At 50.3% G+C, this 19,463-nt stretch overlaps 4 protein-coding genes across 4 annotated transcripts; 2 read left to right on the top strand and 2 right to left on the bottom strand.

The window, feature by feature from the left end:
* Nucleotides 1-38: 38 nt before the first annotated feature.
* HO173_005091 (uncharacterized protein) lies at nucleotides 39-2,392 on the top strand (the record flags this gene model as incomplete). The annotated part of the gene is made up of 5 exons (XM_037307009.1): nucleotides 39-646; nucleotides 701-1,226; nucleotides 1,514-1,608; nucleotides 1,667-2,274; nucleotides 2,331-2,392. 5 exons carry the CDS (start codon nucleotides 39-41, stop codon nucleotides 2,390-2,392), a joined length of 1,899 nt encoding a protein of 632 aa, XP_037166133.1.
* Nucleotides 2,393-2,670: 278 nt separating this feature from the next.
* HO173_005090 (uncharacterized protein) lies at nucleotides 2,671-5,275 on the bottom strand (the record flags this gene model as incomplete). Its single annotated transcript, XM_037307008.1, has 3 exons — nucleotides 2,671-2,701; nucleotides 4,930-5,206; nucleotides 5,266-5,275. 3 exons carry the CDS (start codon nucleotides 5,273-5,275, stop codon nucleotides 2,671-2,673), a joined length of 318 nt encoding a protein of 105 aa, XP_037166132.1.
* A 7,206-nt stretch (nucleotides 5,276-12,481) lies between these two features.
* Nucleotides 12,482-13,733, top strand: HO173_005089 (uncharacterized protein; the record flags this gene model as incomplete). Its single annotated transcript, XM_037307007.1, has 2 exons — nucleotides 12,482-13,202; nucleotides 13,303-13,733. The coding sequence occupies 2 exons, from the start codon at nucleotides 12,482-12,484 to the stop codon at nucleotides 13,731-13,733; spliced, it is 1,152 nt and encodes a 383-aa protein (XP_037166131.1).
* A 4,254-nt stretch (nucleotides 13,734-17,987) lies between these two features.
* Nucleotides 17,988-19,295, bottom strand: HO173_005088 (uncharacterized protein; the record flags this gene model as incomplete). Its single annotated transcript, XM_037307006.1, has 1 exon — nucleotides 17,988-19,295. The coding sequence occupies one exon, from the start codon at nucleotides 19,293-19,295 to the stop codon at nucleotides 17,988-17,990; it is 1,308 nt and encodes a 435-aa protein (XP_037166130.1).
* Between the last annotated feature and the right edge of the window lie 168 nt (nucleotides 19,296-19,463).

Raw genomic sequence — 19,463 nt, 5'->3', positions numbered from 1 at the left:
TTTACATATTCAGAGTGCAGGGAACCTTTGTTGTCGCAATGGAGGCATCTCTTCCTCATCACTTCCCGGCTCGACAACTTCATGACGGGACCATATTCCATTCGTCGCCATACCCTCCTCACTCTAACCTCGCCTCACAGCAAGACATTGGGCTAGATGACTTCCAATTCGACCCTCAATTGGCAAACGAGCCTCAATTACAGCACCCGCAAAGAGGGAACGCCTTTGAATCAAGCTCATTTGATGGTCCGAGACCCAATCAACCTCGCTTTCAGGAGATTCGCTCAAACCCACCTGTATCCTCTTCCCAGCCAAATGATGTCTTTGACCCATCCAATGCAGGCGGGTTTGGTCTTCTCTCCCGAACGCGTCCCCAGCAGACTACCGACGGCGGTCGAGGCCAGTTCGGCATCTTGGCACCGACTATGCATCCTCAATCCCAGCTACTGGCTGCGCACCTGAATCATGATGAGCAGCTGGGGCGTCTACAACATGAATTGGATCTACGGCCAGTCCCGGTTACGGGTGGGGGAACGACCGAGGGGCATTTCAGTAACATGAAGATGGTACCGAACCCTCCCAATTTGGAGCAATGGCGGAGAAGGCTGTTTGACGTTGACGAGGCTATCACTTTGACTGAGGAGCAGTAGGTGGATTGAAGGGGCCAATTGCCGTCAATGTGACTAATTCTCTGGGCTAGATTCCAAACGTACTTCCCACACGTAGACAACATCTACTCCCATCGCTCTACTCAACGCTACAAGCGCAAGCCTTTCGTCTCTCACTACTGGGATTGCAGACTCAAAGGGCGACCACCGGGGACGGCAAAGTCAGACGACCCCAATAAGAAGAAGAGAAAGCGGCAAGCCAGGGAACGCGATCTATGCGACGTCAAAATCAAGATCACGGAGTACTTTCCGGGAGCAAGAGCCTTAATGGGTACGGATTTTCCGGTTGAAACCCCTGCCAATGACAACTCTTTCGCTCCTGGACAAGCACTTTCCACTACACAAAGTTCAAACAACGGGCTCCCGACCCTTACAGAAGCTGGCAATGATGGGGCAAGATTTTATACAATACAGCGCGTCAATGGGAACGGAGCCAATGGTAAAGGTGATGGAACGGCTGGAGCGCATAAACACACCATCGAGGAGAGTGATAAAGTCAAGAAAAGTAGCCTTCATCGACATTTTCTAAAGGAAGAAAAGGAAAGAAGGAAATCCATGGTAAGCAAACAATTTTTTTTTTAATTCCGGGGGCTTTTTACCACAGGAAAGCGAGACCTCAAGGCGGCATGACACCGCGTCGAGCTTCCGCGTAGGGGCGATCCGAAGTCGGCTACACGTCATAGGAGTCGAACCATGCGAATTGCTTTCGTTTCCACCACCAAGCTTCTTCAATGCTTCCCAGTGCTTCTTTGATATCCAGACTCTCTACTCTCAATCGTACCTTTCATCCTGTCTACTTATCAATCACCTTCCGAATGATGTCTGACAATGCTAACTCTGACAAGAAAACATACCACAAGAAAGCTACTGGACTTGCTCTAACCACAGTGAAGAAGCACTCCAAGGACCATGATATGAAGCTATATGGCAGCTGCTTCTGGTAAATCCTCGATGCTTTTGCGTGCAATTTATTAGCTGCGACTGACCTCTCGTTTCAGTCCATTCGTACAACGAGTGTGGATTTCACTGGAGGTCAAAAGTCTCAATTATCAATACATTGAGGTCGATCCATACGAGAAGCCCGAAGAGCTGATGCGGATCAATCCCCGCGGACTCATTCCGGCCCTTCAACACGGCAACAACTGGGGCTGCTATGAAAGCTCAGTATTAATGGAGTACCTGGAAGACCTCAATGAAGGAGCTCCACTACTACCACCCAATGCAAAAGATCGAGCGCATTGCCGCCTTTGGTCTGACCACATCAATCGCAACATCTTGCCACACTTCTACGGCTTACTGCAATCTCAAGACGGTGGCCAGCAAGTCGAACAAGCACGGCAGCTCACGGACGGAATCCAGAAGATCGTCGAAGCTGCGGATCCGTCCGGTCCCTTCTTTTTCGGCCCTCACATTTCCTTTGTTGACATCCAATTCGCGCCTTGGATCGTGAGGTTGAAAAAGGTACTAGCACCTTACCGCGGCTGGCCTGAACCGGAAGCGGGTAGTCGATGGGCGAGCTGGGTAAAAGCCATTGAGGAGAATGAGGGTGTCAAGGCAACGACCAGCACCAATGAGTTATACATGGATAGCTATGAGCGATATGCCGGTGAGTGTCTCTGTGGCTTGCACCGATAAGAGATCGAAGCTAATAATTGGCGGTAGAAAATCGCCCAAACACCAGCCAGGTCGCCAATGCAGTCAACGAGGGAAGAGGGCTGCCATGAGCGAACGTCATTAATTGGTTGCGTTGGCAATGTGTATACATATTCAACTCGCAAATGCCGTGAACGAAGCACACTTTTTGAGGCTATGGAACATGGGCTCTTGTGGCCACGCGTATGGCTGTTCGTATCACTTTCAAAGAAGAATGAATGAGAAACAGTCACTGTCCGACAGCAAAACACTCCGTGTACACAATAGCTTTCACGTAAACCTATGAACAACGATACTTTCACTGAACGAGCAGAGCGCCAGATACTAGTACAGGTATGCTGGTCCATTTCTACGCGTCGGTATCGTCGTAAAAGGTTTGACTGCATTGTGAGCATACCGATCTTGTATCCGCATGAGGACACGGGTTCGCGCTTTGAAGATGGTATGAGAAGGTTATGGGGGAATGCTCTTTGGGTAGAGATCTCATTCATGGCACGGGTAGGTTGAGGGAGGGAGGAGAGGAGAGGAGAGGGAGAGGAGAGGAGGAGCAAGATACCCAGGCGTGGACACCGCTTCACGGCACGATTCCACCCGGGGCGGTGGACGCCCACGCGAACGCATGAAGCGATTCGACATCCTTCCAGTAGTAAAAAAAATTAAAAATTGAAGAACAGTGTCTTTGGTATCTGGATTCGATCCCACCAGAGAGGGATCCACCCAGGTCCTCCTTTCGGTGTGGTGGAGTCGGCTAGATAGACACTGCTCGTGTGGGTGGTTCGTCCTTCCGCTGAGCAGTTTGGGACCGTGGGGTTGATCAGCTGGGCGAAGCGGACGAGTCGGCAGGTCCCCGATCACTTGCTCCGGATATATCCCTTGGGTCATCATCACCCGGCTTCCAGGTCCGGCTCGGGCGGATCTACAGTTGCGCCGATGCTGGTAGCATGATGCCCGGAGAGCAGAGCAGAGATCGAGTATCCCATCTTCTACACAAACCAACCACCTTTGCATATCTGACGAGGCCGAGGACCAGCAAGCCATGCGTGTATCCACCACCCTTGAATCCCTGTTCCGCATTGCCTCTTGTTTCTTTTTGGGGGGCATTGCGCCGAGAAGATGTCTTTCTTTGCCTGCCCCAGTGCGGCAGCTCAGCCTGCTTCCCGTGCAACTCGTATCCGGGTATGTCCGAAAGCTCTGCTGATACGGAACCCGATCGTCATGGTGGCTATGAAGGCTGGTTGAGAAGATGCTTGCCCTGTCACAGATGTCAACAGTTATCAAGTTGCGGCGACCCAAAGTTTCGGCCTCGGTTGGTTGATTGATTGATTGATTGATTGATTGTGATCCGTGACTTTAGATGTGGTCCACTACTATTTTGTGAAATTGAGTGTATGGGGATATGACGATAGAGTTATCGAGAAGGAAGCCGTCATCGAAGATGGGGACTTACCTTGGGATAGCATATATGGATCGTAAGGATGAAGGCATCTGCAGCAGAATTCCGATGCGCGTTCACAGATCAAAGTCAGTGGGAACAATGCCAGTGCGGACTGGTACACCTTATGGGGTGCAGCAGTAGTGACTGTGGGGTGAATGTCAAATGGGCAGGCTTGAACGTTGCAGCGATTGTGCTTGTTTTTTGACCTTCTATGTAGAGACCTTGCTGAGCGCCCTGATCGGACATATCTTATCGAAGACTAGCAGTGGTCCAGCAAGCTGTGAAATATGAATGCCGGGGAAACTCGAATGCAGCTTCAGCTTCTGCAAGTGCCAAACTTTCTCCCCTTCAGACGACCCGTGAGCGACCAAGCCTCGTTGCTAGCATGTCGTTGTCCTTGCCCTGTCGCAGGAGACCTCCATAGTGGAAACCAAGCAATGTCGTACTATTTGGCATGTCAATGAGAGTAGAAGATTGGACTGCTGTAAAGGGCCAAAAGTACCGATCAAGCCGCAGGAAGGCAAGTCAGGGAAATACCCCATAGGCGTCCTCGAGGTACGGGATGCGCTTTTTGTCTTTATTTGGTCTGTACAAGTAATCCATTTCTGCATCGGCAAGCAACCTGATGATCTGCGGGTCTAAGACGGAAATACTAGAGGGTGTCCTATGAAGATTCATATACGCCGGCGCAGGTGGCACCCACGCTTCATTCCTCTTTTCCAGCTCGTGCGAGATCCAGCCAGAAATATGAGCTGCGACAGCAGGCCAGGGGTTTGCGGGTAGCGTGACCGCCTTTATGTGGCCGAGCTCGTTCTTTATAAGAAGCAGGAAGCTGCGGCCAAAGCGCTCAGGCCAGTCTGGTATTCGTAAGGACTTGTTAGGAATGAACTCGTCCCATGCATCGTCAAACTGAAGTTGAAGGGATTGTAGCCCACGCAGTCTCCTGAGGATTCGGAGCAATGAGCCTTCCAGAAAAAGCATCAAGACGTAGTGACTTAATTTGATGTGGAGTTTCTTGAGTCGCTCCTGACCGGGCTGGGTTTGGGAGATCAAGTCAAGGCAGTCAACACCAGATATTGTGGTCAGCTGGTCCTTTGGCAGGTTTCTCAAGTTGCTCCAACGGACAGACTTGAGACGTTCGTGTGTGAGCTGACGTATAACGGGAGAACTGACAGGTCCTTCCTCATCGTCACACCCTTCGACTCGTCAGATTCCTCCAGCGTTCGTTCAAGACCCCAGATATAGAAATTGTTCTCCCCATAAAGCACACTCAGTGCTATTGCAGAGAAATGCTTTGAGACGCTCAAGATGCCCAAAGAGCCAAAGCCAAAGCCCCAGCTGTAGTAGTCTAGCGGGTATAAGACAATGGTGTTAGCATAGGGGCCTCTCAAGAAGTGGCGCATTATCTCCATCTGGATCTCCATAGGCATGCCCTCAAGCGTAGGCTTTCCTGCAAAGGCGTGAGTTCAAGCCCGTTAATCGATGCAATTGAAGTCTTGAGTGGCTTACCTCGGTCCATGATGAATGTTCGCTTGTGTATCTCCAATGCTGCAGCTCGAATACTGTCTAGCTCTTCTAACGTTTCGCTTTGAACGTTGCTTCAGTCTGTTCCGGTGGGCGTGTGTGATGTAAGTGGTCGGGTCAAAGTGAAAGTTCCGAGTGTTAAGGATTTGAGGTTGGAGGCGTAAGTGAATTCCGTTCCTGAACTGTCGGAAAGGCGAAGATGAAACTGTAGAGCTAGAATTAATTAGATCAAATGTTCTCTCTCACTAGGTCGCGAGTATCAATCTGATGGATATCAAGGTAGGATAGACTGGAGTGAGGTAGGTTTCATCGAAAGCTAGCTTGGCTGGCTGTGTTAGGTCAGTTTGATCACAAATGTGAGTGCTGAACGTCACGAAAGACTGATTTACTGCCAGTGGTCATCTTTAAGCCCATATACGCTATTTGAGGAATCTGCCTCTAGAACATGGGGCTTGGTCGTGTACCGTAAAGGGTTGATGGTTGAAGGATTCCTGGGTTGCGACTACTACACTACACTCTGAGTGTTTAGAATACATAACTCTGACGCTAGTCCATATTTGGCCTCAGCATAGAGGAAAGCCTCGGTGGTTCGAGTATTCTACCCTTACTGTTGTTGGGGGTATTTAGTTCGTATTAGGTTCGATTCCTAATGGCGCTGGTACAATGGTGTTGCGGTGCTTTTTATTTTCTCTTACTATCTTCGTAGACAAAGCTTCCCCATCTCCGCAACCTGGGGAAGTCAAGTCGATCTCGAGCGTATGCACTCGTCCGCAAGAAGCCCGATCCTAGAAGACACCATATTTGTCTTCCAAACCGCCCCGGGCATCAAAACTCGAGCATCTAAGACAGTCCTCCTTTGCGAGCACGTTCGCCATGATCCCTCTGCGGAAGTACTGAAATGGGCTCGAAGTCGTGCGGAAGCTGTCACAGGTCGAAGACGGTGGCACCCAAGCCTTATTCCTCTTCCCTAACTCGAACGTCATCCAGGAGCTGGTATCGGCATTGTTACCAACTGTTCGATTGTCGTTGATGATGATGGTCTGGACGTGGCCAAGTTCCCTTTGGACAAGTCGCAGAAAACCTTGTCCGAATCTCGCGCGATCCTTGAAGGCCCCTATCAAAGTCCGCATCATGACGATTGAGCCGAGAGTTATCATCAATCTGCGCAACATTGGTTTTACCCGGTGTCGTTTGCGAAAGCAGGTCCAGACATTCTACTGACGATACCGACTGCAATTCTTCGTTCGTGTGATTCCTCAAGTTGCTCCATGGGGAGTTTTCTGATGTCCCTTAGCATCAGGTACTGCAGGTCGAGTGAGCTTGAGACTTTTTTCGGGGTCGATTCAACCCAGAGAAACTAATCTCATCGTCATCACAGTCACAAGAATCTTCATTGAAATCGTGCTTGTCTTCGCGTACTTGGAAAAGATTCTCGCCGTACAGCAAGCACGCCGAGAGCCAGATTCGGGAAATGTTTGGATGCTCTCAGGATTCCAGAGATGCCAGGCAAGGCAAGCTCGCCAGTGCTCCACCGTTGACACCCGCTGCGATTTTCGATTTTCGCGTTTTCCCCCCTTAGTCTCACTCAAGTACCCCCACATAGACAGCGTAAATCTGATTTGAGTACATAGAGTCCGCGTATGAAATTATGTAACTTATCAATGGCGACCTCTGCCGACCACCGGTGGACGCCAGTATCATCTACGCAGCAGCCAGCGGGCCAAACCAAGAAGCAATGATCAATTCACGTCCAAGTGTCAGAGGGTGCAGAGACATCTTCGAAAAGAGGCAATACCTGGATTTCATCAGCCCCACCACGCAACTCCAACGCCTCTGTCTTCACGGCACCTTTTAATCGCTACCTCCTCGACCACCTCCACGGAGTCTCTGCAAGCCCAGTAAAACCCACCAGTGTCCCCAAACCTTCCGTATCGCCCCATGAATCCCCCCCAAAATATCTGCACCATCAATTTCGGCACTTCCCAGCCCTTGATCCTCTCCCCCAGTGCGGACATCACCTGCAGAAGAGCTACACCGTCGCCCGTAGTGTAATCGACGGCCATAGAACCTTCGACCGTGACCTCCTGGGCTCGCAGTGCACAAGCTTCACGAACCGGCGGCCATTGCTCTCAGGTCCTTCTCGTTCATTGTCGGAATAGCGCAATCCGTGCCCGGGTTCCTCTGCCTTGAAAATGGAGCGGAGCAATCGTAGACCGCGCATCCGGATGAGTATGAGGAGCGAAGAGTAGTCGTAGGGATTTTGCATGATGTCTCGGCTTGCGGCGATGGAAAGGCGCTTGAACATGTTCTGGGCTGGTGTCAGGGGATAGATCCTGTGGGACATATCTTGAAGCAGTCTTTCCGGTATTCGCTTAAAAGAATAAGTCGTGTAGTCTTGGGACATTAAAAGGAAGTCACGCGAAGAGGATCCCTGAGGATCGAAAAAATTACCACAGTGAGAGTGAGGAGACCTATAAACTATAACGGTGGTAGAGTACGGAACACTCAGACATCCCACAACAATTTCCTCCGAAAAGAACGCTCGAGGCCCGAGTGGAGAAATGCTTCGAGACTCTCCTGGTGCCCAAAGACCTCCCGTGCATACCGCCTTCGTGCTTTTGGAGGGGCCGCAACTCGACAGCATCGTGGTCGAAGAAGGGATGTCGCACGATGATAAGCTGGAATTTCGGTCGACAAGGTCTCGAGACCCAGGCTTGTCTGTTTGTTTGTTATTGATTTATTAGCCATGGACGCAGGATGATCGTTGGATTTGAACGACTGATCTTGATCCATAGTTGGGGGGTGGATCTGGGATTGTCGAGATGAAGATGGCGAGCAATGCCTGGAGGTGGATCCTAGAATCTCTACAGATCTTCTGGCAAGAAGAGGGAGGGTTTGCGGAGGGGAGACGGGGACTGCAAGAGTTGGAAAGGAGAGGAGGTTTTTTTAGTAGAGGAGACGGTAGTATTTCTTGAGTCATGATGTCGTGTGTGTTTTTGAGCCGGAAGTTCTCTTGCTGTCGCTGAAGATGGTCCAAGATTGGAAATATTGACGGTAACGGCGGGTAAGACATTTCGCGTCGGTCACTGTGAGATGTATACCATCAGCTTAGTGTTCTTAATCACAGTTCTGGATCATGCTGCATCGTAATGTAACTATTATATGTGCCAATGCCTTGTCCTCCAGGAAGTATTCACCAATACCATCACGCAAAGCTACGTCTGTGACTGCATTTCATCTGAGAAGAAAGCTGTTATTGCTTACACTGCAAGACAAATCCCTCCCTAAACAAGGCTCGAGGCCAGCGAGGAGAAATGGTTCGAGACTTTCGGAATACCCTTAGGATCTCAGCGGCTCTTTCATATATTTTTATGGAAAACGACTTGTGTGTTGTAGTGTGCTAATGTTGGTCATGTATGAAGCTACGTGAGCGTAGGAAGAAGCATAAAACATCGCGCCAAGACGCGAGCATCTTTCTTCTAACACATTCACCATTATGATATGCGTGTGCAGATCTTTGAGGCATGAGCAGTCTTATTTATACTGTGGAAACTGACAAGATACCGAAGAATCTTCTCCCAAGGACAACGATACAAGATCTAAGAACACCTTTGCCTATCAATTCTCGAGTTGAAGCAAAATAGGAGCAAGATGGTGCTCGACCTGAAAAAACACTTGACATCAAAGTCTCAAAGAACGGAATGGACCATGAAGCCAGCCTTCGCGAATAGGCTCATCAGCAGGTCAAGACGTACCAACCGCAGGCCCAGCCCTTCAAGATCAGCTGACAATGGAATGCAAAGTTATCGCCAATGTGTTGGAAATGCTCCTCCCTACAAAGAGAAGCTCCGAACCTACCTGTTGAAATTCGACCATTCCGAGCCATGAGTGGATAAGTGTTCACACGGGCTTGGTCCGGTCCAGTCGATACCCGCGAAGAGCACGCTCAGCATTGTACAAGATAAGATACAGAGCATCAGCCATTGATCATCTCGATGTCCGTTGGCTGTGAGCCGACTCGAAGATCGTATGCGGAGCTGGAGAAAGCTGACTGTGGCCGAGGCCAGCGGCGGGAACGTGGACAGAGAGCGTCTTTGATGGCATCTAAGTGTTCTGAGATCTTCTGAGGATGGAAGTAGACAGGAGTGATCGATCGTAGAGGTTTGGGAGGATCGTGTTATACGGTGTGGATTGCAGGGTGCGTGGTCGACTGTACAGATGTGATGGCATACTTGCGTCAAAGACATCGTTTTCATGTTCGGCACTCTCCTGAATCCTAACATAGCTGTTTCCTCAACCCACGAGAAAGCGTTAGGTCCTTCGGGAGTCACTGCTCGTTAGCGTGTCCTTCGATCTTGGAACGTCTCTAGGCCACTTTTTCAAGGGATTGCTCTGAAGACCGTCTCTGGGCATACTCGTAGATATAATGGAAACAACTCTCCAGCTTTCCCTCATGGCAATACCAGCTGAATCTTCGCTTCTACTGCCATCAATCTCTTATCCCGCCTTGCCATCAAAAGATGCTGACAATTGGGGCTCTATCCGAGTGCAATCCATTCACGCGCTCACCGGTAACTCGTCTGGGAGCTCAATAGGACCGAGGAATTATCTGCCTCCTACAGCACGTTTCCCGCAACGAGTGCAGATATCGGGAGCGCTTAGTGGGCTGCGGGCTTCACATGGCACATGCACGCGCATGGCATGCCAGTTATCGATTCAGGCCGACCCAGATATACATGATTTTTCTAGCGCGAGAGATTGGATCAGCAAACCACGCGCATGCACCTCACGACCTCATTTCGGCCATCTGGAGGCCTTGGAAGCCGCTGTCGAAGCCTCTACCCCAAATTTGCGCATCTGCAGCCTTTGGATAGTCTAGACAACGATACAGTAGGAGGCAGGGTCTGGAAAGAAGGGGGCCTTATTTCCACGGAACTTCTAAGTACGATGGGGGTATATGTATTGTTACCTTATCTACGGTACTCTACCGTATATGGTACTCAAGCCGGGTCTTAGTATCTGGATAAGCGAAGCTCATGCGAAAGAGTTTACAAGTAATCTATGCTGCTTCAATATCCCAATCGTCATGTTTACAATGATACTTTCAGTGCAAGGCTTGTAGCGCTTCAACAGTGCTACAACTTCGTCGTAGTATAAGTTCTCGTAGCTCGTGTCGTTGTGGTGAGATGGTGAGTTGCATCTTGTTGTAGTTCGCTGATAAGGTGTATTACAAATTGTCTCGAGCACCCGAGGGATGCGCTTTGCCAACATGGCAAAGCGTGAATGGCATGTTTGTCATCTCGGCAATACCTCCTAAGGGATGCGGTGACTTTCCCTCGGCAAGCCTTGTAGATAAGAAAGCCCTGCGTCAAGGGTCTTTTCAATTCTCGTATTCTGGAATTATGATTGGTTAGGGACAAGGGCGCCGCCAGTGGCTAACAACCTCACTGCGGTAGCCTTCCGCTGTGACCGTATATGATGGGGGTTCAAGGTTCCGCGGAGTGCAGTCCGCACCTCCACTCCCCAGTAGAAGCTTTGATGACAGCTTCATCTGAGCCTCCAGGTGTGGCGTTGATGTTACTTATTTGTTACATTTGTCAGGTCTAGACTCTGAAGATCGACATGTCTTTGGTTGCACAAGCTGAGGGGATTCGCGGATTTTGCTTGCTTCTGATTGGCTGGGCCGGCAGATCCGTTTCTCACAACGTTTGGCTTGATTTTGGGTTTTGCTGGGCGTCGGACCCTGCTCCGCTTCTCCATGATGAGTGGTTCGACAAAGCGATCAAGCAGGTTTCAGGGTCCTTTTCTAAGGAAGCCCGGGTCTCAGATGCAACCCTCGTTTGGACCCTGGTACAACGATCTTTGGCTCTCCACTCCCCCGTTTCTCCACACACATAAACCGTCGATGAGATTGAAGGATTCTCCTGATTCTCGAATTAGATGCACCACATTCTTCAGACACGGAGCTTGTTCCAGGTGGGGCTGATAGATGTGCAGAAGGACATGGTCGTCAAGAGGACCTATATGGGCCATGCTGAATATGATGACATTGACCGCTTGAGTATGGAGGAGAATAAAAAAACCCACTGACAGCTGCATCATCGATAGGTTCTCCGGCTCGGAATTCCGAGGGTATTATTTTGTAGGCGGGGTCCCTTTATCAGTCCCTGTCACGAGGTAAAGTATAATTAGCGTGCAAAAGATGGGCTAGAGTTTATCGCATTTCCCTTTCCTTGGCGACGGGTGAAATTCGATCTCGGGTGGAAGAATTGCATGAATTAATTTGTGGCTATAGGCGGCGGAGACAATGGTCCGCAGCAGACATTTGTTTTTTTAAGTTAAAGTACATGTAGTCATGTACCTTGGATTTTGGATTTTAGAGATTTTGGATTTTTTACTTTTTAGCCCCGAAACCCTTTTATTCATTCCAGGCAATCTGATATTATTCTGAGTACCGGCAAAAGGACTTCGAGTCTCTACTTTATTAAGTGGACGGGAAGCATGGCCCCCCTGGTGCCCCCATCTGCATATGAACCCTGACTCTCGGAGGCGTGCCCGTGCACATCAGACTCACCTGCATACAAATTCACCTGCATACCCCGGCGATTGGTCCATTGGCCCATTGGCCGATTACCATCAAAAAAAAAAAGCTGTCTGCCTCTATTCCGTAAAACGTAACCCCGGAGCAATGAGCCGTCAAGAGTTGCTTTTTTGGCGCTCTGTAGTACCAGTCCAGTTGCTTGTCATAGTAGTCCCTAGCTAGAAGCAGAGGGGGAAAGAAAAAGATGCCAAAAGGACAAGGTGACTGAATGAAAAAAAGACCCTTCTTTGCACAGAGGACCCTTTCTCCATCCCACCAGCTGCTTGCTGCTGTAATCAATCAAAAGGCGCAGGGTCCCACTTCCGTCCTCGCCGTCCAAACATCCCCCCGCCTGGCTTCTTCTTTTTCTTCTTCTTCATTTGCTGCTGGTCGGTCTCTTCCTCGTTCAAGTCTTCTTGCTGGTCATTTGCTCCTCAGTCGAACCCAGCTGTGCGCCGACCAACGGATACCTGCAACATGGGAAATGAATAGCTCACAGTGCACCTGAACCCCTCATAAATGTCAATTCGAATATATTGGGAAGCATAGGAATCAGATCGCTGGCGACGGTGGTGACAAAAACCCCACCTGCCAGTCCACTGTCTAAAATAAATTCCCGCCATGTACGGCGAGGACTCCAGCGGGAGGCGAGTGTCGCTTCTCAATCACTCTTCCTCCAACACTACTACCACCACCCAAAACACTTTCTCACAACCCAAAATCCCCAACCGTTCACGCATCTCAATATCATCTGTATCATCCTGCACATCGCGCGACGGCTACAACTCTTCACCTTCGACCAGTAGTTCCGGTTCACCGCGGCACACTCGCTCCCCGCCAACACCTCAGCTCGTGCGCTTCGACTCACAATCCTCCCTCTCCCAGTCAACTCCATCGCCAATGACACCCAGCAACGGCTTCGATCTCATGGACGGCCAGCATCCGAAAAACAAAAATTACAACGATCTACTCAACGGCAATGGCAATAGCCTGCCCTACTACACCAACCCCGCCTTCGGGCGCTCCAACCCCAATGGCTATCCGACCCTACACGAAGCATCTCAACAACCCTACTACAATCTCGATTCCCAGCAGCCTCTCCCAAGCCTGAACGGCTACCCAGACGGACTCTTCCACCACCGCGGTACCCTGCAGCCTTTGCAAACCCAGCTCCAACACCCTTACAGTACGAACACCTCCCCAATCCTCCCGACACCCTCATCGGCAACCTCAACCAACACACCCTCCCACTCCCTACCACCGATCTCCGCAACGATAAAAACCGGTCCCAACACCCCCATCACAACCTCCCTCACCGCCTCCACCACCGCCACCGCCAACGGTCAGAACGCCTCCGCCACCAAAAATCCTCCCCCCGAAGAAAAAATACCCCTGCCCTCACGCCGTCCGCCACAACTGCACCGACACATTCACGACATCAGGCCACGCAGCTAGGCACGGGAAAAAACACACCGGCGAGAAAAACATCCTGTGTCCTACGTGCAAAAAGGCATTTACAAGGAAGGACAACATGAAACAACACGAGCGCACCCACAGGCACTCCAACAGCAAGAACGATTCCGTTGCAGGCTCCCCTGTCATCGGCAGCGCCAAAGGGAGCCGTCGCGCGAGCTCGAGCGCGGGGGCCGATGCGATGGATGTGGACTCGGATGGCAGTGGAATGGGCATGGAGCCGCCGCGGGCGGGGAGGGTGGCTCGGCCGAAGATGCAGAGGAGCGAGCTGAGCGAAATTATGGAGGGGTTGGATCGCGAGAACGGGATGCATAAGGATGAGGATGCGGATGCGGACGGCGAGGAGGGCGAGAGCCCCGGGTTGGATGCGCTGGCTACCGCGGCCAGTGAGTTGGCTTGATGTAGGCCGAGCCACTGTCGCTTGGTGGAAAGCCCCTTCGTCCTCGACTAGGGGAAACGCAATGTATGGAGTTGGACGGGACGCCCAGGCTGGAAACGGATGGGAGGCAAACGAAATACCCATGATCTGCATATCCTACCTTTTCCGAGCTTATCTTTCATGTATCACGAGGCCGTTATGTCCGGCTCATTTCTTGGTGCGCTACTTGCCGCGGGCTCATCAATGCCGGATGCATCACGGAGGTTGGCGATGAATGATTTACCTTACACAGGCCATAGACAGACGCTACATTGTCGTCACCAGCAATGGATCCTCTCCATCGAGTCTGTCGATGTCGGCTCTCGTTTCACTTCATGATGTACATAGTCATTATCAGGGGTTCGAATATTGAAAGCTGCTGCATTAATTCGATCGATGTGCTCCTTCCATCCTACCATCCCGCTCCTCTGTGCACCCAACCGATCGGCCCTCCCCAAACCAAACATCTTGCTGAATCCCCTTTTCCAGTAATAGCTGGCTTCCTCGCCATTCCCACACCACCATGCAACCCTCCCTTTGTGAAAAAAGTCCTGAGGCATCAAACCCGCCACCATCAAGGTTTCCGTCCGCTGGAGAGCCAACGCCCAGTACAAGTACAAAGAAACCATCGTCAGTCAGCCGGCGTGGTTTCCGAAGCACGTCCTGGGTCGAGATGAGAGCCGATGGAAAGAAAAGGGGAAAAGGGAAGGGAAAAAAGGCAAGGGGAAAAAAGGGAAGGAAGGAAGATCCCGCCCTGCTGCTTTTGGCGCGTGAATCTTTCTCGTACGTGCTCCAGCTCACGGACCCGTAGTGCACGGAAGAGAACACCAGAGTCTTGATGGAGCTTGGAAAGGTGCTCTGCGGTACGAACCGCGACCGGGAAGTCTGCGTCGTTGGTCGAGATGAAGACAGACTTCGTTGAAGAGATGTGGCACCGCAGCTTGTTCGAACGCCTTGGAAGAAAGTCGAGCTTGCTTCATTCGGATCGCTTTTGGGCAAAAGGCCGAGGGCAAGGCCCAGTATTTCCGGTGGGAAGATCATTCTGAACGACTTGGATGTCCGCCGTCTGGATCGTGGTGTGATAGGAAAGAGGCTGATCGATTGTCCAACGGCGAGAATCTGAAGCTCAACTAGTTGGTGCTGGTGTGCGTCGAAATGAATGTCGTTAGATGGGTGGCCGGCGGCAGATTTATGGTTGAAGTTGTGTTGTTTTGATGTAGCCGCAGAGTCGAGTGCAGCTGGAAGATTATGTGGCTTGTGGGCTGACAAGGACTGCTGGCTATTGGATCGACTGTAGGGATACCAGAGATTGTGTCAGGTCAAGGAGTGAGTGCGAAAGAGAGGCCTTGAGTGAGAGGAGTAGGGGATAGGTTGAAGAGCGAGCGGGAGGAAGACGTAGCGGAAGATACCAGTGGAAGTGATGGGTTTATTTATCTGGAGATAGTGTATGTGTCAAGAGCATTTGGTATAAGGTGGAGCATGTTCAGTTCTTCTAGAGTTGTGACAAGAGTGCACAGGAAAAGCGTGAGATGTCTTCGTCCGGACAATCAAACAACGACTAAGCCAGTTTGTTTTGGAGTAAACGCTATCAACCTTGCTGCACATTGTCTGATTGTCCGACTTTAGGGAAGAGGTAAATCTCGGCCAAGATTCTTGATGTCCTACGTCGAGGAAGAGCCAGAGGCAGAAACTTAATGTCCGATTGTTGTTATTGGGAATACTTAGCGTCTGCTGTGTAAGGTAGCTGCTCCTCACAAGACCAATATGCTAATTCAATACCGTGGAAACCCTTTTCCTAGCTTTTAGACCCGGTTATCCTTGGACTCAAAATCCCATCTTAGTCCGAGGTCTGTTTGCAAATTTTTATGCGTCTCCTTTCCATGGCTTCCCAGATGATCCCAAGCATCCCCTAGCGCACCGTACCATGAGAAATCATCCCAACCAGTACGCCTCTTGAAAACCCTCGCGGTACAAAGATTGGGCCCATTGCGATAGCAGAAGTTTCTCAAGCTCACCTTTAAGAACCACACGTATCACGCGTCGAAGGAACACCGGAGAACACGCTTGGTATCTATTAGAGCGCCTGCTTAGACTGTGAGTAACACGTTTCTGAGGATAGACTAAAGGGTCGGATACTCACAGCAAGAGCCTGTCGTTACTCTGCCTTCTTCCGTTCAAACGCCCCTTTTGTAAAGGAATTTCCGCCATTACGCACGAAGAAATCGCCCACATCTCGATCATCCAAAAGATTCGGCTAACCCACCCCAAGAAGATATGTAGACTGACACTCTGTAGCTGTAAGAATTGTTTGTTCCGGTGTGCCACATGCTCCCATAATCCTAGCGTCAGATCATGGTTACACAGCTTCCGAGTTTCGAGGCCTGGCGAGGACCCGAGAAAGCCCACCAGCTGATCTTCTATCGACCGGAGGCATAACAGTCCAAGGAATTTGAGCTTTGAAAACCTGCAGCCCCCTAGGATGGCCTCAAATTGTTCAAATTGGGGCAACTCCCTCTCTGTGAAAGAGAGCCGAAGCTGCTCAAGGTTGATGGCACCAACCAGGGCCTTGGCCACATGTCCTTGGGTATCCGCATCATGTGCCGAGGTCTTGGTTTTGTGCTCTTACTTGGTTAGGTAGATTACTCGTGGGCTGATCAAAAACCTAAAGCCCTCTCCGAAATTAAGAGCTCGTGCTTGCGACATGTCAAATGCACTGCAAGACATCGACTATTGCCAGCGCTGATGGCGGGAATTGTCCGAGATGATATTTTAAACGCAAGTCTTCGTGATTGAAAGAGGAAGCATTAAAGAACACCATGCTCTCAAACATCTGTGAGGCAGCCAAAACTCGGTTCCATGTCAAAGAACTCCTCATATTTGCACACAGGTCCCGAACAAGCAAAGTCGGGTTCGGAAAACTTGATTGACTCTCCAGACGTGTATCGAATGGTTGGGCAGCCAGTGATCTTGATCGTTTGAAGCTTAGAAATGTTGCCAAGAATGAAACAGAGATGTCCGATTAATTCTTCCTTTTCGTTTAAACCTTGCCAATCAACGCGCTGTGCGATGTATCTGGTCCAAGTATGTTCCAGGGTGCTGATTGAAGCATTCGGGCGGCTCAATACTCCGAAGACAAAATCTCGAAAGTACCGAAGTTCGGAAGTTGTCCAAAGCGTACTCCATGTAGGTTGATCTGAGATCTGAATACCAGAGTGCGAATGTAGCGACCAAAGCAAAGGACAGTCAGGTTCGCGATTTTGAGGTCGGCCCTGGTATTAGAGACGTAGACTTGGTCGAAAAGGAGAGGGTTAGCTGCCTGCTCAAAAGACTTGCAGACCAGCCGGACATTGAAGAGAGCAATTCTTTCGAGAGCAATTCTTTCGAGAGCAATCCTTTCGAGAGACCCAAATACAAATCCCAGGAACTCTGGCGGAAGTCGCATGATAAGATGATCAAAGCTTCCCTTCTGATCCTATCTTGCGATCTTGGCTTGGTACTACGAACTTCTCACCGAATGGCGAAACGAGGGATGATGATCACCAGGAGAAAGCCAAGAAAGTGCTAGCATCTGGGACCTGAGTATACGACCTAGGCCTAGCCCCTGGCGGTCTTTGTATAATTAGGTCTTGAGTAATGACAGTCTTGATGCGGGTATGATGAAGTCTGGACGTTGTATGGGACAAAGGCTGGAGGGCATAGGGTGAGGTGACTGAATGAGTTACAGTGCAGTGTTAGTGCTAGCGTGTACAATGGCCTCCATGAGATACAAACTAAATGACAGACACTTCTACGTCGTTGCGTAGGCGAGTGCTTTAAGAGTATGCGAATGTGCAAAATTTTCAAAAGAGGTTTCCTTGGCGAAATATCACTGATAATCTCATTGCATTAAGGCCATGGAAGCGATGGCTCGAGATCCTTTGCAGATGTGGCGGTCAATTCTTTTTGGATATAATTTTGGTACAACCCTTGAAGCTATGAGGGTTCTCAGACAAATACACACCTTGGCCCCATTTGAGACAATCCCGCGGTGGATTGCTAATGATATTGTACGGGAGGCAGAATGCATGCGGAAACAATATGCCCAAGGATGATCGAGAAAACCAATGCTCTCTGCTGAGCTCCGTTGTATCGAACGAGTAGCTGCTCGACGATGTTGGGGGCTTTGAGCCATCCTCAATGGTATTTGTTTCAGGCTGCTACGAAGTCGACATCTCCAGCGGGGTTGACCCTCTGCCGTTATGCTTTGATATCGGCATCGTACTTTTCTAGCGCTTTCGTCGTGAATGGATTTTCCCCTTGACCGAAGAGAAAGTCGCCAACGTGCCCGTATTGGTCCGCGTATTCAGTATCCGCCCAGGGCTCTTCGAAGCCACCAAATAGCGAATTGAACTCTGCGTGCTTCAGCAGCGGCAAAGAAGCTCGAATCCAGGCCGCAACCCGCAGCCACAAACCTTCAGTCAAATCGTGGCCGCGGATGGTGAGTTGTTCAAGATTTCTGGAGTGTTTGAGTAGCCGAAGCAATTCTGCCTCCGAGGAAGCAAGTAAGACCAAGGTTAACGATCGGAGTTTGGGAAATCTGCACCGTCCCAGTATACTCTGTAACGTAGAGTATTCGGACATTCCCACCCCTGGTTCGTTTGTCAAATTAAGCGACAAACTCTCAAGGTTGATGGCACTCCTTAAAAGCTTGGCGACATTACGATGGACGTGGCGTGTCTCGACCTTCGTAGAAAATCGATCAGTATCTACGTTGAGAGAGAAACGAATCTTGGTCAAGGTGTTAAAACAGAGCTGAGCCTGACTGAGCTTCTCGGGCGACATCGAAAATCCAGCTGTGTTTGTGCTCAACTCCATGTCGCTAGGCTCCATAGTCAACTCTTTGACATTTGCACTCGTGGCGGATAACGCGAGTAGCACTAAGCGCCAAGGATTGGTAAAGCCTTCTTGGGACAATCCGAAGTGGCGCATTGCGTGAGGGATGTGATCGGTGTCCTTAAGGTCACATTGCTTGATTGGGCAAGCTTTTGAGCTCCGCGGCTCGTAGGCCTGCAACGACTGGCGGGACATGACCCGCGAGCTGGAGGTGTCTGTGAGGACTATCTTCCGAATATTCGCCGAGCTGGTAAGGGCGAATGACAGGTATGCTGAAGCTGAACCATCTATGAGATTTGCTTGCTGGTTCTTGCGAGCAATGCAGTAAATTGCGAAAGCATGGTCGGACTGACTCTTGTGACTGTCACTGTCGATGTCGGACTCCCCATCGAACTCCCCATCGAACCCGCAATCAAACTGCTCGTCAAAGCTTTCCCGGGAGAGTTCTGTGTAGTAGACGGTAGAAAACACCAAAGTGCGGATGTATTGCTTGAAATGGAGGATGACAAGCTTAGCGATACGAAGATCAGCCATGTTCTGGGAAATGAAGATTTCGTCGAAGAGCCAGGGGACCGCAGCTCGTTCCCATATCTTCGAGACCTGGCGCACTTGTTTGAGATTTGGCTTGGGTAGATATCCACACACTAAGCTTAAAAGCTCCAGTGGGAGCATGATGGAAGACTTTTGTGCTGGCTCCTTGTCCTGGTTTTCGACAACTGGCGCTAGAAGATCGGCGCTATCTGGTAGTTCTGTAAGCCGAGTGGTATTTAGAAAAGGATGGAAAGCGGCAAAGGAAGACTCCGAGTTTGAGCTTGAGCTTTAGATCGATCAGTGCTGAAA

This window comes from Letharia columbiana, assembly GCF_014066305.1.
Source record: "Letharia columbiana isolate WasteWater2 chromosome Unknown Sc0000013_s0, whole genome shotgun sequence".
NCBI lineage: Eukaryota > Fungi > Ascomycota > Lecanoromycetes > Lecanorales > Parmeliaceae > Letharia > Letharia columbiana.
Note: the sequence above shows the minus strand (reverse complement) of the source record. Positions and strands in the feature narration are given on the sequence as shown.